A 26,041-nucleotide genomic window follows, 5' to 3' on the forward strand; every position below is an offset into this window, starting at 1 on the left:
TGTTTTGTGAATGTTTTGCTACCAAGTAACGTCTGGTTATAATTTAGTGGACTTGGAACGTTGTACTCATGAAATCATTCGGTTAAATGAACTGCAGCAAATTTGGACAATTTAAGTTACTGGTTTTAATTCTGCCGCTAAGTATGGTCTTGCTTATCCGTTCATTTATAATCATTTGCACTTTAATGAGTTACATTTGTTCTACTTACCTGTTGGGTTGGAACACTGAAAAAATGCTTTTTGCACTCCAAAGTTGCTTATAGTCATGTTGCATATAAGCACACTATATTTTAAGCTACTTTTTAAAGGATTCAGTTTTATTTATGTGATTGGAGTGATCTTAATTAATCAAACAATAAATAAATATAATCGCAGGTGCTGCTAGTAAACTGCGGAGATAGCTGTGAAATCTGGGCCTATAATAGGTTGCAATCTGTTTCTCATATCAATTATTTGCACACACCAGCCTTTTCTTCTTGCTCAATGTGGTGCAGTTGCCATACTCTGCTAAAAGCTTCAGGAGGCCCATTAGATAGTTTAATGTGAGAATAGCTCTTCATTGAAATTAATTCTGTTTGTTAAGAGTAGAGTACTCTGCTGCAAGTGAGTGAGTAATTGAATAGGTGACGTGTGTGCGTGGGATACATACTATACCAAAGAGCTGGCTGATGGAAATTGCATATTTACACATAGCCTTAAAATAGGAAGTCTAATGTCAGGGGCTGAAATGTCTTTAAATGTGCACGGGACCATTCCTTCCCTGGGGTCCTCAGATACCAATTCTGCTTTACCTGCACCACTCAAAAGCTGCAAACTGAAAGACTACTACTCACCCCCAGCAATTCCCTCTGCCCACCAGAAATGATCTAGCTCCTTTCACAATGCCTGCTGTGCCTTGCCTTAAATAAAACTGTAAAGAACCACAGTGGACACCCATGTGTGAGAGCCTACCCAATCAGCATCCTAGTTTCTCTGAACATGATAACTTTACATATGGATAGTTATTCTTATAATATGGTTTTCTTTGCTGTTTTTTCTTACAGCGCTACATGCCACCTTTTGGCTTCTTCAGATTACTTTGAGGATCTAAGTTTCGTAAGGGGTGATTTGATAGGGTTCTGGCGCTTGCTTAACGATCTCACAAAATGTATAACTTATTCCCATCTTGGTTGGGGGGGGCTCTAAAAGGTAGGGAGATTCACCCAACTCCCCCAAATTTTATGATCAAAAAAATGCATAACATGCACACGCTACATTAAATGTTAGAGAGCAAAAACGCACATTCGATAATAGTATTGGTCTTTTGATTGGCTTTTTTTATTTGTTGCCATTGTTATCGAAATATACGTAAATAGTCTCTACTTGCATTATAAGTCAGTCTTTTGTATGCGTTATGCCTATTGGCCCAGGCCACCCAACCAAAGGATTTGTCTTAGTGCAGCTCCCTCTCGTGTCCTACCTTAACCTGCTGGAACTGTTTTGATGTTTCAGTCAGAGCACAAAAGGTGCTTCCTGGGAATGCATTTGAAGTCTATTTTGTGCTGTGGGCTTTACAGTGTATTCCACAAAGGGGGGTCTAAACAAGGGTTCTAAGGGAGAAGTGTGGGAAAGACATGCTGGAGAAGAAGAGACATCAATGTTTGCCCACAACTAATCTAATAGAGAACTCTACAACGTTAGGCATTTTATATACACAGGGGGTACCCCAACCAACAAACATGTATACATGTCTGTATTTATGTTTAAATGCAGACAAATACAGAACATTCTGCTTATTGTGAGTGACTCTCCATGCTGTCTCTCCTGAATTCCAGGACAACAGAGGAGCAGATAGACAACATGGGGAGTTAAAAAAAAAAAAAAAAGGTTAAGCTTTCCAGAAATACAGGTGTATGTTAACACATATTTGTAGTATAATGCTGATATTTACCTGTAGGTGTAGTGTTTTACTATATTTGGCTGCTTAATTTGCCAAAAACACAGCAAGCATCAAAGTATAAGCACATGCTAAATGAATGTGGAAATATACCATTTTATGACTCAATTTCTTCTCTTAAAACAATATAAATATGGATACATGCCAGTAATAGGGCAAAAACAATATATGGATAAATACAGACAGAAACGTAAAAAAATCCTTTAACCAGGAGCCTTAATTATGATCCACTACACAGAATTACGTAGGAGAGCCAGGAGCCAATCCCGACAGAGAGATGTGGTAAAGATGGTCTGCGACTCACCAAGAGAATCAGCTGCAAGTGCCACAAACCTTTAATATTATCACTACCAGGACATATATGGAAGGTAATAACCCATGTTAAATTAAGTACCACTATGGATGATCCTGAAAATCCCTAAGAAAACCTAATAGGATAAACAACAGAATAATGTAAAACAGTGGCCAAGAGACTTGGGATTCTTGCACAAGGAAAAGTCCTGACTGTGGCAAAACGCTTGAATTGAAGAGCCCTTTGTAACATGGGAAGTGAGTCAGGGACTTTCAACCCTACATATATGATAATGTAATATTATAAGATTATTTTATATCTGTTCCTTTGTATGAAGCAAGTAAAATGAATAAAGAATATTTACCATTGACGCTTTTGATTTACTTGTCCTTCTAAATATTGTGCTTCCAAATCTTGTCTGAAAGCACAATCATATTCGCATAACAATACAATTGAGTACCTTGTCGTCACTAATAGAACTGTTTGTGAAGCGAGTAACACTGAACCACATCGACCATGATGCATGAGGTAATTCAGCTGTGACGTGTCAGCAGGGTGCTCGAAATCCCTTTGACTAATATTACTTGTGTCTATCTCTGAAATGTAATAAATAACAGTAATATTAGCACAAGAGATTTATTGAGTGAATTCAGAGGATGGAATAAACATATGGCTTCATTGTTGTTTACATTTTTCTTTGAGTAACAGAGGATTTAACATATGTGTTGTTGTTTTAGACGTCGGGCACATTCCACGATGTTGTTGCCTCTTTCTCCGTGGAGGAGTGGAAGCTTTTACACAAGTGGCAGAAGGAACTTTACAAGAATGTGATGAAAGATATTCACAATGTCTTGAGCTCACTAGGTAAGATCATACTGTTTTTCTGTTGGCGTGAAAGATTCTTTCTGTATTTAATGCAATTTGACTTGCAGAAGCACTTATAAACGACACTCTTTAAGTAAGTATTGTGTATCTCGTGTAAACCATAAGTAGATATGACATTCAGAATTAATTCTTCAAGTCTCACGGTAGAAGCCTGGAAAAAAAAGTAGTTTACAAAAAAATCTTAGCCATTGTCTCCATGTACATGAGGCATCCAACAGCCTGAACAATTCTTAATATTGTACGTAGATTTACCGGGCCCCAGATCTGTGATTGTGTTAAAGTCTCCAACACATAATATCAGGGAATATCAGAGGGGCGTGGCCAGCTGGCCAAGATGACGGATGTGATTCCTTAACGCTCTGTTCGTCGGCCCGCCAAGTTGTTGGCCCAACATCAACACCGCTGAAACCTCCCTCTTCACCCCTTGGAGTAGTGAAACTGCTCTGAGCTATATGGATGGGTTCCCCACAAGCCTCGCAGAGCTTTTCCCTGCGGTAGAGGGACACAGCACCCATTGCCTTGAGCCGGAGGCCCTTGCGACTCTGGCAGAGGGATCGAGGCTATCTTCCTGGCCCTCCCCTGGGCCTTCAACGAATTTGCCCCCGCTGGGGCAGAGGCAACAAGACCCCAGTGAGCATCTTGAGGCGAGCTCTCAGGAGAACCAGACAAGGGCTGGGTGGATGTGGTAGACTGCATCTTGAGGATGGCTCTGCGGACTCCTGGGCGGGACTGCGCTTTGCGGTCTATCTTCCTCACACTCTATTGCCCTACTTCAGAGCCACAACCGAGGGGTGCAGGGACACTCTTAACACGGGCCCAGTGCAGCCGCATCGGCTGCTGTGACAGACTCCCTGGGGACCATCAAGATGTCCTGCATTACGGAGGTGAACTCCCACTGAGAGCATCGGCCTCAAGGGACCCTCGGGAAGATCAGGCGTAGGATCCCACATACCAATCTCCACTCCTCCACCCAGCTCCCCCTGTGGCCAGCCCCTATACTTGCTTCGAACCACTGAGGGATCCGTGCGCCATCTTGTGACACCAACATTGTGCTACTTCTGAACTCACCTCCGCCACCCCTCATCTGCTGTCCGGGCCCACAAAGTGTGGAGAGACCATCACACTCTACTGGCAGAGTTGACGTGGGAACCTCCTCCTCCCCATCTTTCATTTTCATCACAACAACGTTCACCAGTCCTCCTGGCTTCACCCGATACCTCCTTAAATCTTGCTCTGGGCAGGGAACCCAGACCTCATGGCGTCACCGACCATGGGCAGACTGCACTCCGCCACTCCTGCCCTGTCGCTGGCTTCAGCGGACCTTCCTTCCATCATTCCTGACACACTGTTGCTGGGAGCCACTACATTACATTACATGTTGGACAAACAGGACAAGGTGCTGGTGGCCATAGAACATTCTCTGGTCTCCATCGAGGCTAGACTGGGCTCCTTGGCGACTGAGTTAAGCTTCCTGCTGGATGACCACCGATAGCTCACGGATAAAGTTTCAGGCGGGAACAAAACACTTGCAACTTTACCACTGCTGGTGACGGACAACCAGTTTGCCATCCGTGATCTGCAGCAACGTGTCCAACACCTCAAGGACAGGGCAGAGGACCTGAAGGGTTGCTCTTGAAGGAGCAATAACTGCATCCTGGGGCTACCGGAAGAGATTGAAGGTCTGGACCCTCTTGCGTCCTAGAAACCTGGTTTAAAAGTCCTTTACCCTACCACTGGATCTCACTCCTTTCTTCTCCCTGGAGAGGACTCAGAGAGTTCCTGCTCAATGCCCACCACCAGGAGCCCCTCCCCACCCCATGATGGCTATGTTCTTATGCTTTAAGGACCGCAACGCTTTCCTCGGCGCTGCTGGACAAGCTGGTCTGCTCCGGGTGGAGGTCAAAGTAATAATGTTATTTCCAGATTACACCTGAGCAGCCCATCGCCAATGTTCCTCCTTCTTGGAAGTCAGACGATGTCTTGGACAAAAGGAGGTGCACTACACTTTACTTTTTCCAGCCCGCTTCAAAATCATATCCGACAGCACACCCGTCTTTTTCCTGGACCCAACAGAAGCCTTGGTTTGGGCTGGCCAGCATCACTGTGGGCTGGCATCAAATGACACCAGGCCCCTTCAAACCGTGTCGGCGTCAGGAAGGCACGCTGCATCGCAGGACCACTCCCTGACCTTCCCCGGCCAAGTCCCCTAATCTGTAGCAGATGATCGAGGACCAGCGGTGGGTGTTACAAGTCGTGCCTACCTTGGGAGCTAATGTCACTGCCACAGATGACAAGAAAGGCTCACACATGTTCACATCGGACAATGATACCCTTCCATCTGACAAGTCACAACGGGGCTCCCAAACCCCTCCACTGGTAACACCTCAGACAGTGGGCAGTCTCAGTTGAGCACCATTTTACTTGCTTTTGCACAGCCTTTTGTATCAAGTATTTACTTTTGTGTTGAAGTGTATTATATTGCTGCACATATCGTACCTGTGGCGACGGCCACTACCACTTACTCACTGTGCTCGACCCCTCCGGGCTCCTCTTGCCGCCCACCTCTGCGACCCCCTCCATGTTGACTTGGTCATGCCACCCATACAAAACTGCACCCCCCCTTTTTTTGCATTACTCTGGGGCAGTCTGCTGCTCATGCTGGACCTGACATGACTCATCCCCTGCTCCACAGGACACTCAAAACATCAAACTGCATCCCGATTCCTAGCTACACCCTCACATTATGCTAGGGTATTGCTGACCATGACTTGTTTGGGCATACTACCAGTTGCAGTAGGCCCCCACTGTTGATTTTTTCCTTATTTACCACAGTGTCAACTACCTCCTTCCCCTCCAATGCATGACTGGTCTCGGTAGTCAGGCCTTTCATATCCTCTGGGCATGGACTGGGCAGACTATTTTATTCCAAGGCGACCCCCCTGTGCGCTGATCACTGCTCTCTCTCTCTAAGCAATGGCTCCTGAGAATGATATTCGTTTCCTCACTCAACATGTCTGAGGAATGCACACTGCCAGGAACCGCTAAGTGGTCTATTGCTATATTAAATGCCAACATGTGCAAATAGTCCTTTTTTCAGGAAACCCACACCACGAGGGAGGAGCCAGAGTGCCTACACAGGCAATGGAGGGGCCTGATACAAGCCACCACTTACTCTGCATATGTGTGGGCCACCATGATTTGGGTTTGACCTGGAGTTTCATTCCAGGTAGAGGGCACGATTATAGATAAAGAAGGGCGGTACGTACTCCTATAGGACCACCTGGATGGCCGACCAAGCTAATTGTGAGCATAAACGCCCCCAAGGCAGGCAGATCAAGGAGCCTTTTGGGACATCCTCCCCACCGTTCTAGCCTATAAGACTGCCATGGGTGTTGGGAGGCAACTACAACTATGTGCTTGACCCTGCCTTGGACAGGCCCAATCCTCCCTTGCACAGCCCCCGTTCACACAGGCAGACTGTTTCTGGAACTGGGTATGTCACTAGTCGCTCATAGATGCATGGCAATCTCAACACCCTAGGGCCCGGTTCAATCCTTCCACTCGAGACCCCATAACCTCTGCGTGCGTCTCAGTCACTTCCTTGGCACTGCCCCCCAAAACACCTTGTCCATCACTCCGATTACGTTGGACGCATTGCTTCTGAACATTATGCCCACATGATGGACCTCTGGTGGACACCCCTGCTTCTGCTAACATCCATTTGGAGGCTCCCGAGATATTGCCCGGAGGACCCTGTCTTCTGAGACGAACAGGGGGACCATATTCAGCGGTACTTTACCAAGAACCAACATGGCCTCTACCAGGGTGATGGAGTGGGATGCCTTTAAGGTGGTGACAAGAGGCGTCTACATTCAGAAGATAGTGTGTATCCACTGGACCCTCGATAGGAACATAGTAGATGCCAAGAAGCTCCTCGCTAGCTTGGGCAAAGCAGCAGATCGTGATGCTGCACTTTTACCTCACAACTTGCAGATGCGAAAACCACCTACACTACCATCCTGGAGCACCTGCGGCCCTACAGCTTTGCAGCCCATGCAGCCAAAGTCCACAGAGAGGGTGACAAATCAGGCAGACTCCTGGCCTGGCTGATGAGACAAGAGTTTACTGCCCACCTTATCACATAAGTGGTAACTCTCTCTGGTGCTACTGCCCACACCCAAGGAGCCATGTTACAGGCCTTTTAAAAATATTACTGCTCCATCGATCAGGCACCAATGGACGCCTCTGAGTAGCACTCAAATGCTTTCTTGGTGGACATTACTCTCCCATGCCTCTACTAGGCTTTCCTTAGATGCTGCAATCACATCTACAGACCAGACATGGCAGAGGTTGTTCGGGATCTTGTCCAGAACAAGACACCGGCCTGCCCTTAGAATACTATTGTACCTTTTCCCCATCTCTGGCCCTGCCTTGCAGAAATGTATGAGGCGGCCTTGCACACTGGCATGCTCCCGCACTCGCTCCGGTAGTCCCTCCTGGTCTCCCTCCCTAAGCCCCACAGAGACCCCACACAACTTACATCCTATAGATCCATTGCCATCCTCCGGGCTGACTATAACATTTTGGAAAAGTTCCTAGCTGATAGATTTGCCCAGAGCCTCCCGAAACTCATCCACTCTGACCAGAATGAGTTTGTCCCAGGAAAAAGCACTTCTCAGAACATCCGTTGTCTTTTCCACGTGCAGGATCAAGTCAGGGGACTTCCCTCTGGTAGCCTGTCTCATACTAGAGCAGGCGTTTGACAAGCTGACATGGCATTGTCTTTTTACGGTCTTGACCTAGATAGGAATCCGGCCTAGGCTCCTTACTCACACCCACCTACTCTACAACAAATAGACCTCTCGGACTCACCTTCGCAAGCATGGGGAAGCTTTCCCTTACCTAGGGATCCGCCTTTAACACACTTTTCTGGACTTATATGAGGGTAACCTCTGCAGGCATCAGATCTCAAATACACTTCTGGCAGTTCCTGTCCCTGTCCCCAATAAGCAAGATAGAATAAGATAAACTGATCATTTTTTCCCAGTCTTTTATTTTATTTTGCGAACCTTCCAGTCAGTCCACGTTATTCCTTTTTCAAATAACTCAACACCTTCTCATGCACACTCATCTGGGGCACCATTCGCCGTCACATTGCCCTTGTGAAACTACAATTCTCTGTGGACCTCCTTTGAAGCGTACTTTCCAGCAGCACAGCCCCAATGGTTATCCCGCTGGACGCTACATGGGCGATACGTATATTGAACAGCCGGGTGGCGAGCGACCCTCAAGCTCGCCACCCGGAAACACCACCAACTGATCCGCGCCACCAAGAAAAATACATACAAGGATCGACTGGACAACAACGCACACAACTGCAAGGAACTCTTCAACATCGTGAAAGAGCACTCCAACCCCAACGCCGGAAACAATGACATCACCCCGTCGCAAGACCTCTGCAACTCCCTCGCGTCCTACTTCCACAACAAGATCACGGACATACACAACAGCTTCAACAACCAACCAACGCAAGCCACAACCGCAACAACGCCACCCACCACCACCCTCCGCACCTGGACCCCGATCAGCACCGAAGACACCATCCGCACCATGAACTCCATCCATTCCGGATCTCCGACTGACCCCTGCCCTCACCACGTCTTCAACAAGGCCGACGCTGTCATCGCACCCCACCTGCGGGACACCATCAACACCTCCTTCGACACCGCCACCTTCCCTGAGAGCTGGAAGCACGCCGAACTCAGCGCTCTTCTCAAGAAACCCACAGCAGACCCCACCGACCTCAAGAACTACCGTCCCATCTCGCTCCTCCCGTTCCCGGCCAAAGTCATCGAGAAGACCGTCAACAAACAGCTGGCCGCCTTCCTCGAGACGAATGGATCCCTCGACCCCTCACAGTCGGGCTTCCGAGCGAACCACAGCACCGAGACCGCCCTCATCGCTGCCACCGATGACCTTCGAACTCTGATGGACAACGGAGAAACAGCGGCCCTCATCCTCCTGGACCTCTCCGCGGCTTTCGACACTGTCTGCCACCGCACCCTAGTACAGCGCCTCGGCAACATCGGAATCCAGGACAAGGCACTGGAATGGATCACCTCCTTCCTCGACGGAAGAACACAGAGAGTCCACCTACCACCGTACAAGTCAGAGGCCACCAAAGTCATCTGCGGCGTCCCTCAAGGATCCTCACTGAGCCCCACCCTCTTCAACGTCTACATGAGCCCCCTCGCGGCCATCGCACGCCAACACAACCTCAACATAATCTCCTACGCCGACGACACCCAGCTGATCCTCTCCCTGACCAACGACCCCGCCACCGCCAGAGCCAACCTGCACGAAGGGATGAGAGAGGTAGCCGAATGGATGACGACCAGCCGCCTGAAACTGAACTCGGACAAGACGGAGGTCCTCATCCTGGGCTCCTCGCCCTCCGCCTGGGACGACTCCTGGTGGCCCCCCGCCCTGGGCACCGCACCCAAACCGACGGACCACGCACGCAACCTGGGCTTCATCCTGGACTCCTCCCTCTCCATGACCAGACAAGTAAACGCCGTCTCCTCGTCTTGCTTCAACATCCTGCGCATGCTACGTAAGATCTTCCGGTGGATCCCCACCGAGACGCGGCAGACGGTCACCCAGGCCCTCGTCACCAGCCGACTGGACTACGGCAACGCCCTCTACGCCGGAACCACCGCCAAGCTCCAGAAGAGACTCCAGCGGATCCAGAACGCCTCGGCCAGACTCATCCTCGACATCCCCCGACGCAGCCACATCTCCGGACACCTGAGAGATCTGCACTGGCTCCCGGTCAACAAGAGAATCACCTTCCGTCTCCTCACCCACGCGCACAAAGCCCTACACGACCAAGGCCCGAGCTACCTCAACAACCGAATCAACTTCTACACTCCCAAGCGCCTCCTCAGATCAACCAACCACGCCCTCGCCGCCGTCCCCCGCATCCGAAGAGCGACAACAGGAGGAAGGTCCTTCTCCTACCTGGCCGCCAAGACCTGGAACTCACTCCCGACCGACCTGCGCCTGACCCAAGACCACCTCTCCTTCAGGAAGAAGCTCAAGACCTGGCTGTTCGAGCAGTAACGGCACCCCCCCCCCCACCCAGCGCCTTGAGACCCTACGGGTGAGTAGTGCGCTCTATAAATGACCAGATTGATTGAGATTGACAGCGACTTATACCAATGGCCACGATATGCGGTTTTCCTCCTCCCGCAAGTTCTATCCCTTCCCCTTAGCCCTAGCAAATTGTGGTGGCTCGGACATGCATGATCCGGATAAGTCGCCTCTCGCACGGGTTTCTGATGTACACTAACCCTAGTTGGCCTCCCCTGATTCCCAGGTTTTGATTCCTCCAGAGACAGGAGGGCTTGGACAGAACACTTGGTACTCACACTGAGGGACCTCTTCTCTGATGGCCATCTCCTACCATTTGAATAGTTGGCTTCCAAACACGAACTACCACCGGGGCAGCTCCTCTTATACAGACAACTTAGCCACACATGTTGTACCCTTTGGGACATCTCGAGGGGAGAACCCACCACGCATCTAGTATTTCAAGTCATCTGTACATGAGCGCTGGTCATCACCTATCCACCTGGCTGTATAAAGCCATTTGTGAAATGTCGGTTGCCCCTCTCACTGCGCTGCAACAAAAGTGGTAAGACGATATTGGTAGAGTCTACATGATAAAGAATGGGAACAGGAGCTCATATTCCCCCGACTGGTCTCCTTTAATTACCGTTTTAAAAATATCCAGTTCTTTTTACTACACAGAGCATATCTTACTCCTGCCCAATTGAATTGCTATTACCCCGGGGCTTTACCCCGGGGCACTGATAAGCTGCCCATGCGGCCATACCCCAGATGCGGATCTCATACACTTGTTGTGGTCTTGCCTAGCCTTGGAGAGTTACTGGCAATCAGTGCACCCACTCTCTGTGCGGTCACAGAATTGCTGGACAGTCACATGTAGGAGGTGTACACCAAGGCCATTTTTAAACATAGGAAACAACAAAAGGTACACACTTGCTTCGCAGACCTGGCTCCTTCCTGCCAAACGCACGCTCACTCCCCAATGACGATCCCCCATGGCACCGTCAGTAGCGGCAAAGCATGGGGCAGTATGGAAATGGGGGTCTTAATTACGAGGAGGTTTGTCATCTATGCAAGCAAACTATCTCACCCCAATAGGCCACCCTCCTCCCGCACTTCCTACAGGAGGTAGGTGGGAAATGATGACCTTCCCCCATGATCTGAGCACGCCCACCTACACACACCCCACATATCACCCACGCGCTAGTGGTTCTGCCCCTAGTGCCCCCACTGTTTTCACCCCCCAGCTTACCCTACATGGCTCCATTCGCCTACCTTCCTGCGCACACATACTTCATATTTGACAGTCGTGGTCTGCCGACACCACCCCCCCCCACTCACCGCCTCTCTGCCCCAGTTCTTAGTTTTATCCCCAGTTTGCGACATTGCGACAGTGTGCTGCAGTTCTTACCAAGCGCCACCTGGGTCTTTTAACCTATGCTGTCTTTATATGCACAATCCCTTTGCCGAATTGTGCTTTTTTTCCCTCCTTTCATGTAAACAGTTTATATTACATGACCAATGCATTTTACCATACTGATGGACACTGTCGTTTGCAATTGTTCACTGCATTGTAAAACCCAATAAAAAGATTCCTCTCCCCCAAGAAATCAGGGAATATCATAGCTGAAAGCATGTACATTGGAAACTCGTAAAACTAAGGGTTGTCTAAGTTGGGTCCATAGCCATCCATATCTATAGTGTATCAACTATGCTGCCATGTATGAAGTCTTCTGTATCTCCTGTGGATTCTAACATGCTGAATCCTATGGAATGACAAACTTGAGAAACTAGTGTGTGCTATAGGAGGAGTGGTACATGCAACACCCTCAATCTCTATCACAGCCCACATATTTCTGCTGTGAAAAGTGTCTGGTTACTTACCGGTAATATTCATTACTCCAAGTCATAGCCCTCCCCGTGCCAGTCCAGGTTCCCATCCCTTCCTCCCTGTTCGGCTTCTTGTGCTTGGTGGTTCAGGATGTGGGCAGGTGGGCCACATGGCTATATGCCTCGGAGTGTGAGTGTGGCCAGGAGGGAAGGGAAAGGATGGGTTTTGAGTGGCTTGGTAGTTTCTGGTGGGAGGAGCTATGCTCTTGTAGTTAGGACTGGGATGGAGAGGGCTGACGAGGAGGTAATGTCCGGTTACTTACCGGTAATATTCATTACTCCGAGTCGTAGCCCTCCCCGTCCCAGTCTAAGTTCCCATCCCTCCCTCCCTGTTCGGCTTCTTGGGCTTGGTGGTTCAGGAAGTGGGCAGGTGGGTCACATGGCTATATGCCTCGGAGTGTGGGTGGGGCCAGGAGGGAAGGGATGGGTTTTGAGTGGCTTGGGAGTTTCTGGTGGGAGGAGCTATGCTCATGTAGTTAGGACTGGGACGGGGAGGGCTGATGAGGAGGTAATGTCTTCCTAGCTCCTGCATGATTATTGAGACAGCTGACAGTCCTCAACAAGAATCTTATATGCAACCCACTAAAGGCGCTATTCCCCATCTCGTGCTAGTGAAGTGCATGATCAGTAGTTATGAGAACTCACCCAATGATCAACACACTGGATTTATAAAGGCTTCAAAAATGCACTGGGGCTGGATTAATAACAAAAGCCTAAATGCCACATTCCTTAACCTCGCCCTCCCACACTGAAAACACCACAACTGTCAATGCTTCTCACCTCCTAAGCGGACTCTCAAATCTAAAGCAACAAAAAACAGCACCTTAACCCCTTCGACGCTCATGACGAGCTGAGCTCGTCATGGAGTTTCCATTGATTTCAATGGAAATTGTTAATAAATCTTTCCAGGGCCTTAGCATCCAAGTGGGTGCAACACAATATAAAGTTAGGATTACACAGTAACCCTAGTTTGCTACTGCGGCTGGGAAAATAACACCTTTAAGTGTATAACCAAAAGTGTAACAGAACTTATGAAAAAGAATTTCCTGTCTCCTATTTTCCGTCCTACTCCACCTCCATCCCCTAGTGGAACTTCATGAAGAAATAATGCTAACCTCTAGCGTCTGAATGAGACACATGGAACCACTGTGCATTCTCTTAGATATCAGACCCAGATAGAAAAAACTACGAGCTCTGTGTTTCTGGTGAGTAATGCAGAACATGAATGTTCATTAGTTCTTGTTCAGGAGACTCATAGGCATGCTTCAAACTGTGCCACTGGAGCTCACGGACCCCCCTTTCTGCTCTATGCTGTTCCTTGTGGTTGGCTCCTATCGTGGTTCACGTCGAGGCTGTAAGTTCATTTAAAACTAATCTCTGTTTTTAATTAGTTCAACAATTTTTAAAATACTTACTATTAAAAAAATCCCATCACTAAAAATGCATAAATTAAAAGAAAATCACCCAAGAGATTTATTTATATCAAAAATAGAAAGAGTGGGTTTTTGTCAGTGCCCTGTCAAATCACCACCAGGATAATCAATACTAACAGTCTGGCAGCTGGAAAGCAGACAAATATTCTTTCTACCAATTGTATTTTTAGGTCGAGCCTAGACAGCGCACGTGCTGTTGGGAGAAATGCTGTAATCAATGTGTGGGCTTTAGCTACACCCCTCGCTGTTTTACTGGTTGCTTGTATTTCCCCTCCTAAAATCTTGCTCTTCTATGTCCCTTATTTTGGCTCTATGTTTCCGGCCTGAAGACTGACCCTATTACAAGGATTAGTCCATTACTGACTATTTAGGCAGTCTGGCACACTACTTATTTTGTTTTGACTCTCTTGCTGTGCACTCCCCCACTATCTCCCGCCAGTCAGTCCTGCGTTTTCTGCTTGTGTTGGCCCTTGCTGCTGCTGCTAATTCACTTACTGTCTTAAAGAACAGGCATCATGTGTGGCATGCTTTAACTGCACAACTTAACTTTGTTTATTTGTTTTGTATAATTTAGGAGGCCTTATACTTATCAGCACAGCACCCACTTCAGGGACGCTGCGCTTCGGGTCGTAGGCGTTGCTATGTGTGTACCTTGCCGCAGTGCTTTTGGGTGTTTCAAGTGTCATCCTGTGCGTGCAGTGTAGTACCTCTCTGGTGAGTGCTGGTCAGTGTTTGAAGTAGTAGTATTCTGTGTGCGCAGTGCTCTCTCATGCTTGTACCAGTTTCCCGAGCTCCTATATTGCAGTGTTGTGGTGCACTGTGTACTGCTGACGCCGTCTCACCCGACTGCACAACTGCTGTTTCATCGCATAGTGGTTTGCTTTCAATTTCAACCTGCCCTGGAATAATCACTGGCTTCCCACTGCACGCGGACGTGAGTGTGAAATGGTTACCTCACTGCAAGTCACTAGCACTGAGTCGCACTCTCTAATGGCCATGTTTCGACATCCAGATGTATTACTTTCGGCCTCTTGTGTCACGGAGGATCACACGCAATCTGACCTGCCATGTTCTGATGCATCACATTAGCTGACCCTGCTGACTTGGGACTGTTTTATGGTGAATCTACAGCCTACAGATTCTCGCCATTAGTGGAGCTGCAAATCCCGTTGACGCTGTTATGAACAAACATTTGCAATGCAATAGGTCTTGCAATCTGCGAGAGTCTGAGCTATTGGCATTGTAAATAACAATACCTTTTATTTATGTGTTTTGAAAACCTGGAAGCTGTGTGTAAACACATTTTTTAGGTCTCGCGACCTATCGATGCACGTAAGCGCATCGAGCGGAGCGAGAATTCAAGTAGCCAAAATCCTCGTCAAACCAAGGGCTTTCTGCTGCGGTTTTGTTTAAGTTCACGTGAATCACGTGATCAAACAAGCACGCGCATCAGCCTCCCTCACTCCTAATTGCATTTTTTTAACGGCCGCCGCACAGCACATCAAAGGGCTTCGCCCAGCGTGCGCTCTGCGGCTTCTCGGCTTCTCCTCCCCTAATTATTCATGGCTCAGTTTCCCGGCGCACGCATTTGTTGACATTTTTTTCGCCGCTCTCCCCACTCGGCCCCCTCCCCTGCCCGCCGTGTCGCATTTCTCCTCCCCCCCTCCCCTTCTCTGCCTTCCATTCCGTCTTGTTTTAATTTATGTTCCTTCGTCCACACTAATTTTTACTATTATTTATAAGTATTTAGTTTTGCAGCACAATATCATTGGTGCAACAAGGATATTGTGCTGCAAAACTAAATACTTATAAGGTCCCACAAGCGAGACCTATTGGCAATGCCAATGCTTGTTGTACTTATAGTCCTTGCTTCCAAGAAGCAAGGCTGTCCGTAAAAGAGGTCCAGCTCCTGCCAGCCTTGCTTCTCGTAAGCAATGACTATAAGTACAAAGTGCGTGTTTATGCACCGCTTGCAGGTTTTCAAAATACATAAATAAAAGGTATTGTCATTTATAATCGAAATGCACAATTAGATCTGCAATATGCATTTTGCACTTCATATTAGCCTGTCAGTTGTGGTGTAGTTTAAGTTGATTACATTATTGATAGTCACAACTTTACTGTGTTTGGATATCTAGCAAGAAAATATATTATATTAACACAGTGTAATTTTCCTTTTGAAATAGGGCCTCTTATTGCTACATCCATCTTTTCAATAGGGAGTAAAGAAAAGGAAGATTTATCAATTTTGGACCATCAAGACTCTAAGACAAGACATGGCACTGATCATAACACAAGTAAGTGAGCATTGAGAACACTCCAGTGTATATCTTAAAGCAATGACTGGGAATATTTTCTTTACAAAAATTAACCTATTATAGAGTGGTGTGTTTTTTTAGGTCTGGCTTTAGGAAGACCTTTCGATTTTACAAACATTATATATATATGTCATGTGATCAAGGGCTCGAGGGCCCGAAACGCGTCATGGCGAACGAAAGGATGCACTGAAAATAAAAATTAAGCAAATTCACCTACCTGGGTCCGGTTCGTTTGTTTCCAGCTTGATGGGGAATAGGCGATGTTCTCTGCATATATATATATATATATATATATATATATATATATATATATATATATATATATATATATATATATATATATATATATATATATATATATACCGTTTTTTGCACAGGCAAGTTTTCTCGCGCACTCCCAGCTCTTGCTTCACCAATTAACGACCAGCACTGCAAATTAATTTCTGGTATTTAATTTTCATAACAGCTTTTGACCTGCAACACTGCTCGACGCGTTTCGTGAAGCGTCTCGTGAACAAGCGGCGTGGGCCGCGAAACGCGTCGAGCAGTGTTGCTGGTCAAAAGCTGTTATGCAAATTAAATAACAGAAATTAATTTGCAGTGCTGGTCGTTAATTGGTGAAGCAAGAGCTGGGAATGCACGAGAAAACTTGCCTGTGCAAAAAACGGTTTCCAGTTACAAGCACCAAGGCTCTGCTGCACTCGGAACGCACTGCCAGAAGAGCGCTTGGCAGCCCTTACCTGGGCCACAAACTTGAATATATATATATATATTCACTGAAAAAACCATAGGTTATAGACCATATATAGTTAGGAATTAGCATTTAAAAAACCTTATTTTACTCACACAAAACCATTGAAATTCCATATATAGTTAGTTGCACTAACTATATATTGCGCACCCGCAATCCACTGCTGATGATGTCACATATTACATCATTCATGACATGGTCAGTGACATCACTGATGACATCACTGATGACATCTCAAATGACATCACTGATGACATCACTGATGACAACATCCAGTGACTATGTTTCTGTAAAGTTAAAATATGTCTTACATATTGAAGAATGAGTGGATGTATAAGTGTCTGGACGAAGGATTTAGTAGGTGCATGACTGAATGTATGAGTGAGTGATTAAATGTGTCTCACTGAGTGCATGGGTTAGTGACTAAACTGTCTTAATTTGTGCATCATTATGTCTGTTGTTCTGTAAACTGCTGCATGTGTTGATCAGTAGCTATATGAGTAACTATATGGGTTATTGATTGATTGCCCAAGTATTTGCATGGGAGACTGAGTGTGTGTGTGGCTGGATGGGAGGTGTGTGACTCTGTACAGATCAATGTGTACTTGTATCAATGATTGTATAAGAGAGTAAGTATGTGTTAGTATATGGTTGAAAACGTAAGGTGCTCTATGTTTAACTGTATAGAGTAGAAAATGGAAGTGTGATTGATTCTTTACAGGACTGACTAGGTGTGTGAGTAACTCCATGGATGAGTGGCAGAGTGTGAGTGTCTGTATAGGTGTATGAGTGCATATGATTGTGTTGTAAACATGAGTGATTGTATGTATGAATGATTGTATGGGTGAATGAGTGAATGTGTGTGTAGACGTAGGAATCAGTGAGTACGTATGTAGTAACTAGTATTGGTGTGTCAATGGTTTCAAAAATTATACTCTGTTTTTAACACTGGGTGAAACAGAGGTTATATTAAAATGTGAGGAGATGCATTGTATTGTCACATGAATGATATCATCAGTGATGTGGTCATTGATGTCAAATGAGATGTCATCAGTGATGTCATCAGTGATGTCATTTGAGATGTCATCAGTGATGTCATCAGTGATGTCACTGACCATGTCATGAATGATGTAATATGTGACATCATCAGCAGTGGATTGCGGGTGCGCAATATATAGTTAGTGCAACTAACTATATATGGAATTTCAATGGTTTTGTGTGAGTAAAATAAGGTTTTTTAAATGCTAATTCCTAACTATATATGGTCTATAACCTATGGTTTTTTCAGTGAATTTTCAAGGTTTTGTAAATGCTAATTCCTAACTATATATGGTCTATAACCTATGGTTTTTTCAGTGAATTTCAATGGTTTTTTAATAGCAAATATCATAAGCTGTCGAATGTCAAGTACGTGGTAAGAATTTTTTTTTTCGTGTTTATGCACACTGATCTGCTTTGATTGCTGCCCCCCACCCCTCATTTCTATTAGGAGTACTCTCTCTTTGCAGATAGTGAAGGGTAGTTAACGCAGCCCTTTCCCCCTTTGTAATCCGTCGTGCCTGCTTCTCTCTCCATTTGATTGATTGTTCTCTTTGGTTCATTCTCTATTTACAAACAAGCACAGAGTCGCAATACTCTGTTTAGTCTTTGCAGATAGCGAAAAATCGTGTAAAAAAACAAAAGGAATCGAGCAAAATCAGTAGGCCACTAATGGGATCTCTTTTGACCTCGCTAAAATAGAAACATTAGGAACAACCTGTTGAAAATAGCAATGCGTATGTATATAAGCGGCGTTCATTTGTGTTCACAGTACCCCTTGTTGATTGTTTCAATCGAGCATTGAATTGTTCGAAGTTAATTCTCTTAACGATCTTCTCTACCTGCAAACGAGGAAGAATAGGAATATTCTATCTCCCTTTGCAGATAGTGAAGGGTAGGTAACGCAAGCCTTTAACACGTCGTACCTATTTCATTCCTCATTGATTGATTGATTGTCCGAACATTGACTGTTTGGGAATTAGTTCTTTTTGGAGGTATTCCCTGTTTGCAAATAAACGTAGGAAAATCTTTGCAAGTAGTGAAAGGGTACGTAATGCGGACCGTTCTCCCCCGTTGTAATCTGTCATGCCTATCTACTCCCCACTGATTGATGCACCTTTTTCACCCGGACCATTTACTAGAGATACGTCATCTGGCCCGACCAGAGAGCACCCCTAGTGAAAAGGACATATGCAATAATAACGAAGTGATCACTGTATCCTGTTAACAGAAACTTTACCATGAAACAACCTGGAAAGAAAAAAATAGGAAAACGAAAATCAGTAGGCCACTGATGAACATGAACTTTTATTAAACAACGAACAAAGAAACGATAACATAACGTAATGATAAAACCTATTAATGTCCTAGAAACAAGAAAACGTTAAAATATGCCAGTGGTGAGAGACCAGAAAAACAGTAAGAGAAACCAAATCACCCCTCGCTGTCCCACCGCCTGCCACGCCAAAAAAATCGATAGACTAGGGAAAATGCAAGTCAGTAGAACATCCACCCCCACTCTGGAAACTTCCAAGGTGGGGCAGGGTTCCGGCTACGCCCAGCCGGGAGCAGCCCATATAAGGCAGGTCCTGCTGCCACGCCTCGGCCAGGAGATCCTAACGTAGGGTGTAGCCGGAGGAGAGGCCGAGACCAGCGGGACCCGGCCAGGGGATTGCCTTTACAACGCTGAACAGTTGCAGGGGGGGGGAATGTCTCCTCGACCCTCCCCTCTCTCTCCCAGTCCGGCCGCGGTGGCCCTTGAGAGTTGCAGGTAGTCCCGCCACATGCTCTTCCGGTCCGACCACCAACGGTCGGGGGGCCGAGGCCGACGGGATCCGGCTGCAGCCGATAAACCAAGAAACCCGTTCATGGGGCCAGAGCCAGGGGCGTCCGGCCGACATCCACCGGAAGCCCGGCCCGAAGACGGACGGGACACTTCTTTCTTTTATAATGGCTGCGACAACACTGGAGGGGGATGTCTTGCACATGCCTCCGACCCCCCCCTCGTCCTCATCGCCTGGTCCGGCCATAACAAATCTCAAGCGAGACGCCGTGGGGTGCACTGGGAGGGAGAGACGGTGCGAACAGGCCTCTCCCGCCTCCCCAGGTGGAGGCTTCCCAGCTGCACCCTCAGCGCTCCAGGCGGTGGCATCCTAACAACTACAGTGCTGCACAGTTTCGGAACGACCTAGATAACGGTTCTTCCACTGTGGCCATGCTGCAACGTCTCGCCCGGCAGGGTGGAGCCCGTCCGCTCATGTGACCCCGCGATCGCCGGTAGCTGCCGAACTCTCAAAATGGCGGTCGACCTGGCAAGAGCGGGCCCAACATAAAGAAATGGCCCGGTCACTGGTTGACTCCACCACCGTAGTCCTCCACGACCTTGAAGATTCTAGAGGAGCGGCGGGAGTCTCCGACCCCCGATGGGGAATGACTGCCATGATCGCCCGTGGAGTGACGAAACTGTATCCGCGTGACGTCGGCGCTCCCATGCTGGCGCCAGCCTCACTTTGAATTACTACAATCCTGCAGACCTCACTTCCGGTGAAAGCACAGTGTGACCCGGTAGGAAAAATTATTGCACCCCCTCCCCTTTTTGACTGATAGTTCAAACCACCGATCCTTTCCTTTGCCCTTTTAACGGAACTTTGGACTGCCTCCCCCTCTTTTACATTTTCTAGAGAAAACAAAACATTAACCACTACATTAGCATAGCAGTTGACACCAGAACTGTTTTCAAATTGAAAACCAACAACATCTTCAACAGAATCCTTTTTGTTTCTGCTGTGACCCTGCTACAGCACAGGCATTGTCCCCAGCAGTAATTCTGCAATGCCGGTAAGAATAGCTGTGGTGCCTACTGGACTCACTCACCCCCGCGGCGCCCCACGCCGTTTTTTGCTGGGCGGCAACTTACTAGACATCACTTTCGTGCCATCTAGATTTCAGCGCGTTCTGCTGCCTTGGAACTATTCGCACAACAGACCGCTACTGACAAGAATATTTCATTATTGGTGCTGTCAATTTCAATAAATCTATTGGATAATTAAAAAGAAATTGCCACGGTCTCTTCGTTGTTTAAATGTTTTTACTGTTTTTGTTTTGTTGTATATATTTATATGTTATTAAAGTTTTATATTCCTACTACTTTGTTGGAGTGCTATATATTTTTAATGTGACACATAATTGTAAAAACTTTGATGTACAAAGAGTCATTCCTGGAATCTTCCGCTTCAGGCTCGGTCCCCTCCCCAATCACAATACAGGATGGTTTTCAGATAGTAGGAACGCGTGTGCTGTGACGGATCACATCGGGTGTGGGCCTTGATCTACTATAACTCCTTTGAAGAGGGGTGATTCTTTACAGCTGGGGCCATAAACTACATCTGCAGGGCTAGCTGATAGCCTAGGACCGGCCTGGACATTCGGACACAGAGGAAGAGGAGTGTCAGAGGGTGCGGTAGTGAATAGGGCGAAAGGGAGGTGTCGGGCGGGCACAGAGTGTGATTCTCAGGGAAGAGCAGCGCAGATGGGGGAAGGTTTATTGCCCATGCATAAGACAGAGAGCGGTGGTGACCAGTGCCTGGGGGAGATGCTTACGAGGGTGAGGAGCCATGCTACGAATCGACAGCGTGCAGAGAGTGGGTCTGGTCAAGACATCTAAAATGGCTGCCGTGCACGACAAAAGTGTGGCATTTCAAAAAAGGCAAGATGGCGCAGACAATGTTTTTCAACACTTCCTCATTTCCTTCGAATCGAACGTTAACAGACGTTGGGGCATATTACCAAAGTTAAGCGATATTTATCGCTAACGATGCTTACCAACCAATTTTTTACCACTAAGCATCGTCAGAAATTATCGAAGATAAACCTTACTATTATCAAGGTTTATCGCAAATGCGATAATAAACGGCCGCAATGCATGAATATCGCTAAAAACTCAGCGATATTCATGCATTACCGAGCTAATACTCTTAGCCATGTTATCCACCTCCCATTGGATAACATGGCTAAGAACTGCTCAGGGCAGGTGTTACTTTTTGGAGATATTCGCGCTTAGCGCGAATATCTCCAAAAGTTGGTAATAGGAGATAGATATCTTGCATGTTGTAATGCAAGTTATTGTGGTATATGGAACTCATACCATAATCTCTCAGGAAAGCAGAAACTGATCCTTTTGGGACCGCCTAAAAAGGCCTAGGGGGTGAGGAGTACTCTACTTTGCCCCCTTTCCACGTTCCGAACTATTTTATTTTACTCTCTTCTGTAATTACACAAAATACCAGCGATAAGATGCATCGGAGACACACAGTGAGAGAAAGGAGGCCGGAGATGAAGAAGACATGTCAAATACACATTGGAGATAATATAGTGGCAGAAGGGAAGTAAATATGAGTAAACTTACCATGTAACATAAAAATGTTGCACTCTATACTATAAGTCTCATTTTATACTACAATCACTTCGCTACAACCTCATAAATTAAAAATAAAAATGAATAATGTCTCAAACAATTTTTGATTTCTAAATATAAATTTATTCTTCAGAATTTTCTAAATTTGAAAGAACTAGTAACATGTCCTCATCAGTAATTTCCTCTTCAATCATCTCATCTGGAATCTCCTCATTAAAAGTCTGCAATGATGATTCTTGTAACTCTATGGTCTCCAAACACTCGATAAATTCGCCATCAAGAGATTGATCAAAAAAATCATTCAAGTCATCTCCTCCTTCTGACAATATTTCATTATTGGTGCTGTCAATTTCAATCAATGTAGTGGAATCATTCAAGTCATCTCCTCGTGACAATATTTCATTATTGGTGCTCTCAATTTCAATCAATGTAGTGGAATCATTCAAGTCATCTCCTCCTTGTGACAATATTTCATTATTGGTGCTGTCCATTTCAATCAATCTAATGGAATCATACAAGCCATCTCCTCCTTGTGACAATATTTCATTATTGGTGCTCTCAATTTCAATCAATGTAGTGGAATCATTCAAGTCATCTCCTTGTGACAATATTTCATTCTTGGTGCTGTCCATTTCAATGAATCTAATGGAATCATACAAGTCATGTCCTCCTTGTGACAATATTTCATTATTGGTGCTCTCAATTTCAATCAATGTGTTGGACAATTCAAAAGAAATTGCCACGGTCTCTTCATTGTGAGCCATTTTATTTTGAAATTGCTTGCTGTAAATTGCAGAAAAAAATAATCACTTTCATTTATCGTCTTTAGTAATACATAATATAAAACTAACTTTATCAAGTATTTAGTATAACAGAAGGACTGCAAATAAATAACAGAAAACATTTTTCAAATTATCTTCAAGTGTACAACATAGTTCCCCATACAAATTAACAACTCACCTTTTTAAAAGTAGCAGAAGTGTTAGTACTGTGTAAATCAAACACCAGAAATTCACCACCAAAAATTCCTCACAAATGTACCTCAGACAGTAGTATCACAAAATGGCTGTGGTTTCCTCTCATTTGACATATATACATAACCAATTAACTTTCATCACACACAAATACAAAACCAAAGTAACATTTTAATTGGTTCTAAATTTCAACACTTTCAAATGTGTTTTCCCCATGCAATTTTCCATAGGACATTTACATACGTCTACAGCCTGAATGGCTGAACGGAATTACACCAAACTTGGCAAAATGGTACATCAAACCTAAGAGGTCAGGAAGGATCTACTATGCCCCCTTATGGTCATTTCCCCCTTCGCTTTGGCCTCCTCTTGTCTCTCAATCCTACCGAGGGACAAGATGGCGGCCGCTACGGACTGTTTGGAATGTTGACAGACGCCGGAGAACCAATCAGCTTCGCAAAGCTCCGTAACGCGAAAAGTACGCGAAGCGGAGCGCTGTTACAGATATATATCTTCTTTTTTTCAACGTTAATTTCTCAAAATCCACTGGAGCACATATATTGAGACCTAGCAAAGGCACATCGGGCTACCAGTCCCTAATATTTTGCCAAGTTTCGTGCAAATCCATTCAGCCGTTCGATTATTATTATTTTGTTTTTTTTTTGCCCCGCGGGGCCCTTTTAAAACCTCCACATCAAACCTAGGGGGTCAGCGAGGATCTACTATGCCCCCTTATAGTTATTTCCCCCTTTGTTTTGACCTCCTCTTGTCTCTCGATCCTACCGAGAGACAAGATGGCGGCCGCTACGGACTGTTTGGAATGTTGACAGACGCCGGAGAACCAATCAGCTTCGCTTCACAAAGCTCCGTTGCGCGAAAAGTCCGCGAACCAGAGCGCTAACCGGTCCGCTGTTATAGATATATATCTTTTTTTAAACGTTAATTTCTCAAAATCCACTGGAGCACATATATTGAGACCTACAAAAGGCACATCGGGCTACCAGTCCCTACAATTTTGCCAAGTTTCGTGCAAATCCATTCAGCCGTTCGGGCTAAAAGTGAGGCCAACCGCCCTATGGAAAACTCAATGTTAAAAACACGTTTTGGGACCCCCCTTTTTTCTCGGCCCCCACTGGACGAACCCCCCCCAAATTTTCAAGGGCTGCTCAGAAACAAAATGTGCCATTTTCCTGAAAATTTCAGCCGATTCCGTCCACAAACGCCAAAGTTATTAGACATAGAATTTTCAAAAAACCCATAGAGAAAAAATCCTAACTATATATACCTACTGGCCAGTAGGTAATATATATATATATATATATATATATATATATATATATATATATATATATATATATATATATACCGTTTTTTGCACAGGCAAGTTTTCTCGCGCACTCCCAGCTCTTGCTTCACCAATTAACGACCAGCACTGCAAATTAATTTCTGGTATTTAATTTTCATAACAGCTTTTGACCTGCAACACTGCTCGACGCGTTTCGTGAAGCGTCTCGTGAACAAGCGGCGTGGGCCGCGAAACGCGTCGAGCAGTGTTGCTGGTCAAAAGCTGTTATGAAAATTAAATAACAGAAATTAATTTGCAGTGCTGGTCGTTAATTGGTGAAGCAAGAGCTGGGAATGCACGAGAAAACTTGCCTGTGCAAAAAACGGTTTCCAGTTACAAGCACCAAGGCTCTGCTGCACTCGGAACGCACTGCCAGAAGAGCGCTTGGCAGCCCTTACCTGGGCCACAAACTTGAATATATATATATATATTCACTGAAAAAACCATAGGTTATAGACCATATATAGTTAGGAATTAGCATTTAGAAAACCTTATTTTACTCACACAAAACCATTGAAATTCCATATATAGTTAGTTGCACTAACTATATATCGCGCACCCGCAATCCACTGCTGATGATGTCACATATTACATCATTCATGACATGGTCAGTGACATCACTGATGACATCACTGATGACATCTCAAATGACATCACTGATGACATCACTGATGACATCTCATTTGACATTACTGATCACATCACTGATGACATCATTCATGTGATGATACAATGAACCTCTTCAGACTCTAATATAACCTTAGATACACTCAGTGTAAACAGACACTCACAGACTGTCACTCATCCATGGAGTTACTCACACACCTAGTCAGTCTTGCAAAGAATCAATCACACCTCGATTTCCTCAACTATATAGTTATACACACCTTACTTATTGGAACATATAATAACACATATTTACTCTGTTATACAATCCCTGATACAAGTTCACAATAATCCATACAGCCACTCACACATTCACTGGCTCTTATGCACAGTTATTTATATATGTCAACTATCACATGTACTGTGTTTTACATATGTACTTACTTTGACATGTAGCACTGAGATATCCATTCACTCACCAATACACTCATGCACACAGTCAACCGCCCATACAGATGTTTCCACATGCACTTTTGAACCCATACATCTAGTGAATCAACTGCTCACACATCTATGCACAGAGTCATACACCTCCCAGACACCCACACACACACTCAGTCTCCCATACAAATACTTGGGCAACTAATCAATAACCCATATAGTTAGTCATATAGCTAATGATCAACACATGCATCAGATTACAAAACAACAGACACAATGATGCACAATTTAAAACAGTTTAGTCACTAACCCATGCACTCAGTGAGACACATTTAATCACTCACTTATACAGTCAGTCATGCACCTACTAAATCCTTCATCCAGACACTTATACATCCACTCATTCTTCAATATGTAAGACATATTTTAACTTTACAGAAGCATACAGTCACTGGATGTTGTCATCAGTGATGTCATCAGTGATGTCATTTGAGATGTCATCAGTGATGTCATCAGTGATGTCACTGACCATGTCATGAATGATGTAATATGTGACATCATCAGCAGTGGATTGCGGGTGCGCGATA

General features: G+C 45.5%; 1 protein-coding gene across 1 annotated transcript in view; it reads left to right on the plus strand.

The window, feature by feature from the left end:
• The window catches only part of LOC144763252 (uncharacterized), a 124,663-nt gene that overhangs the window by 33,008 nt on the left and 65,614 nt on the right, over window positions 1-26,041 (plus strand). The window contains exons 2-3 of the mRNA XM_078648690.1: window positions 2,966-3,092; window positions 15,754-15,864. Of these exons, the coding sequence (XP_078504816.1) occupies window positions 2,966-3,092; window positions 15,754-15,864 (238 nt within the window). The remainder of the gene's footprint in view (window positions 1-2,965; window positions 3,093-15,753; window positions 15,865-26,041) is intronic.

The sequence above is a fragment of the Lissotriton helveticus genome, chromosome 6 (assembly GCF_964261635.1).
Source record: "Lissotriton helveticus chromosome 6, aLisHel1.1, whole genome shotgun sequence".
NCBI lineage: Eukaryota > Metazoa > Chordata > Amphibia > Caudata > Salamandridae > Lissotriton > Lissotriton helveticus.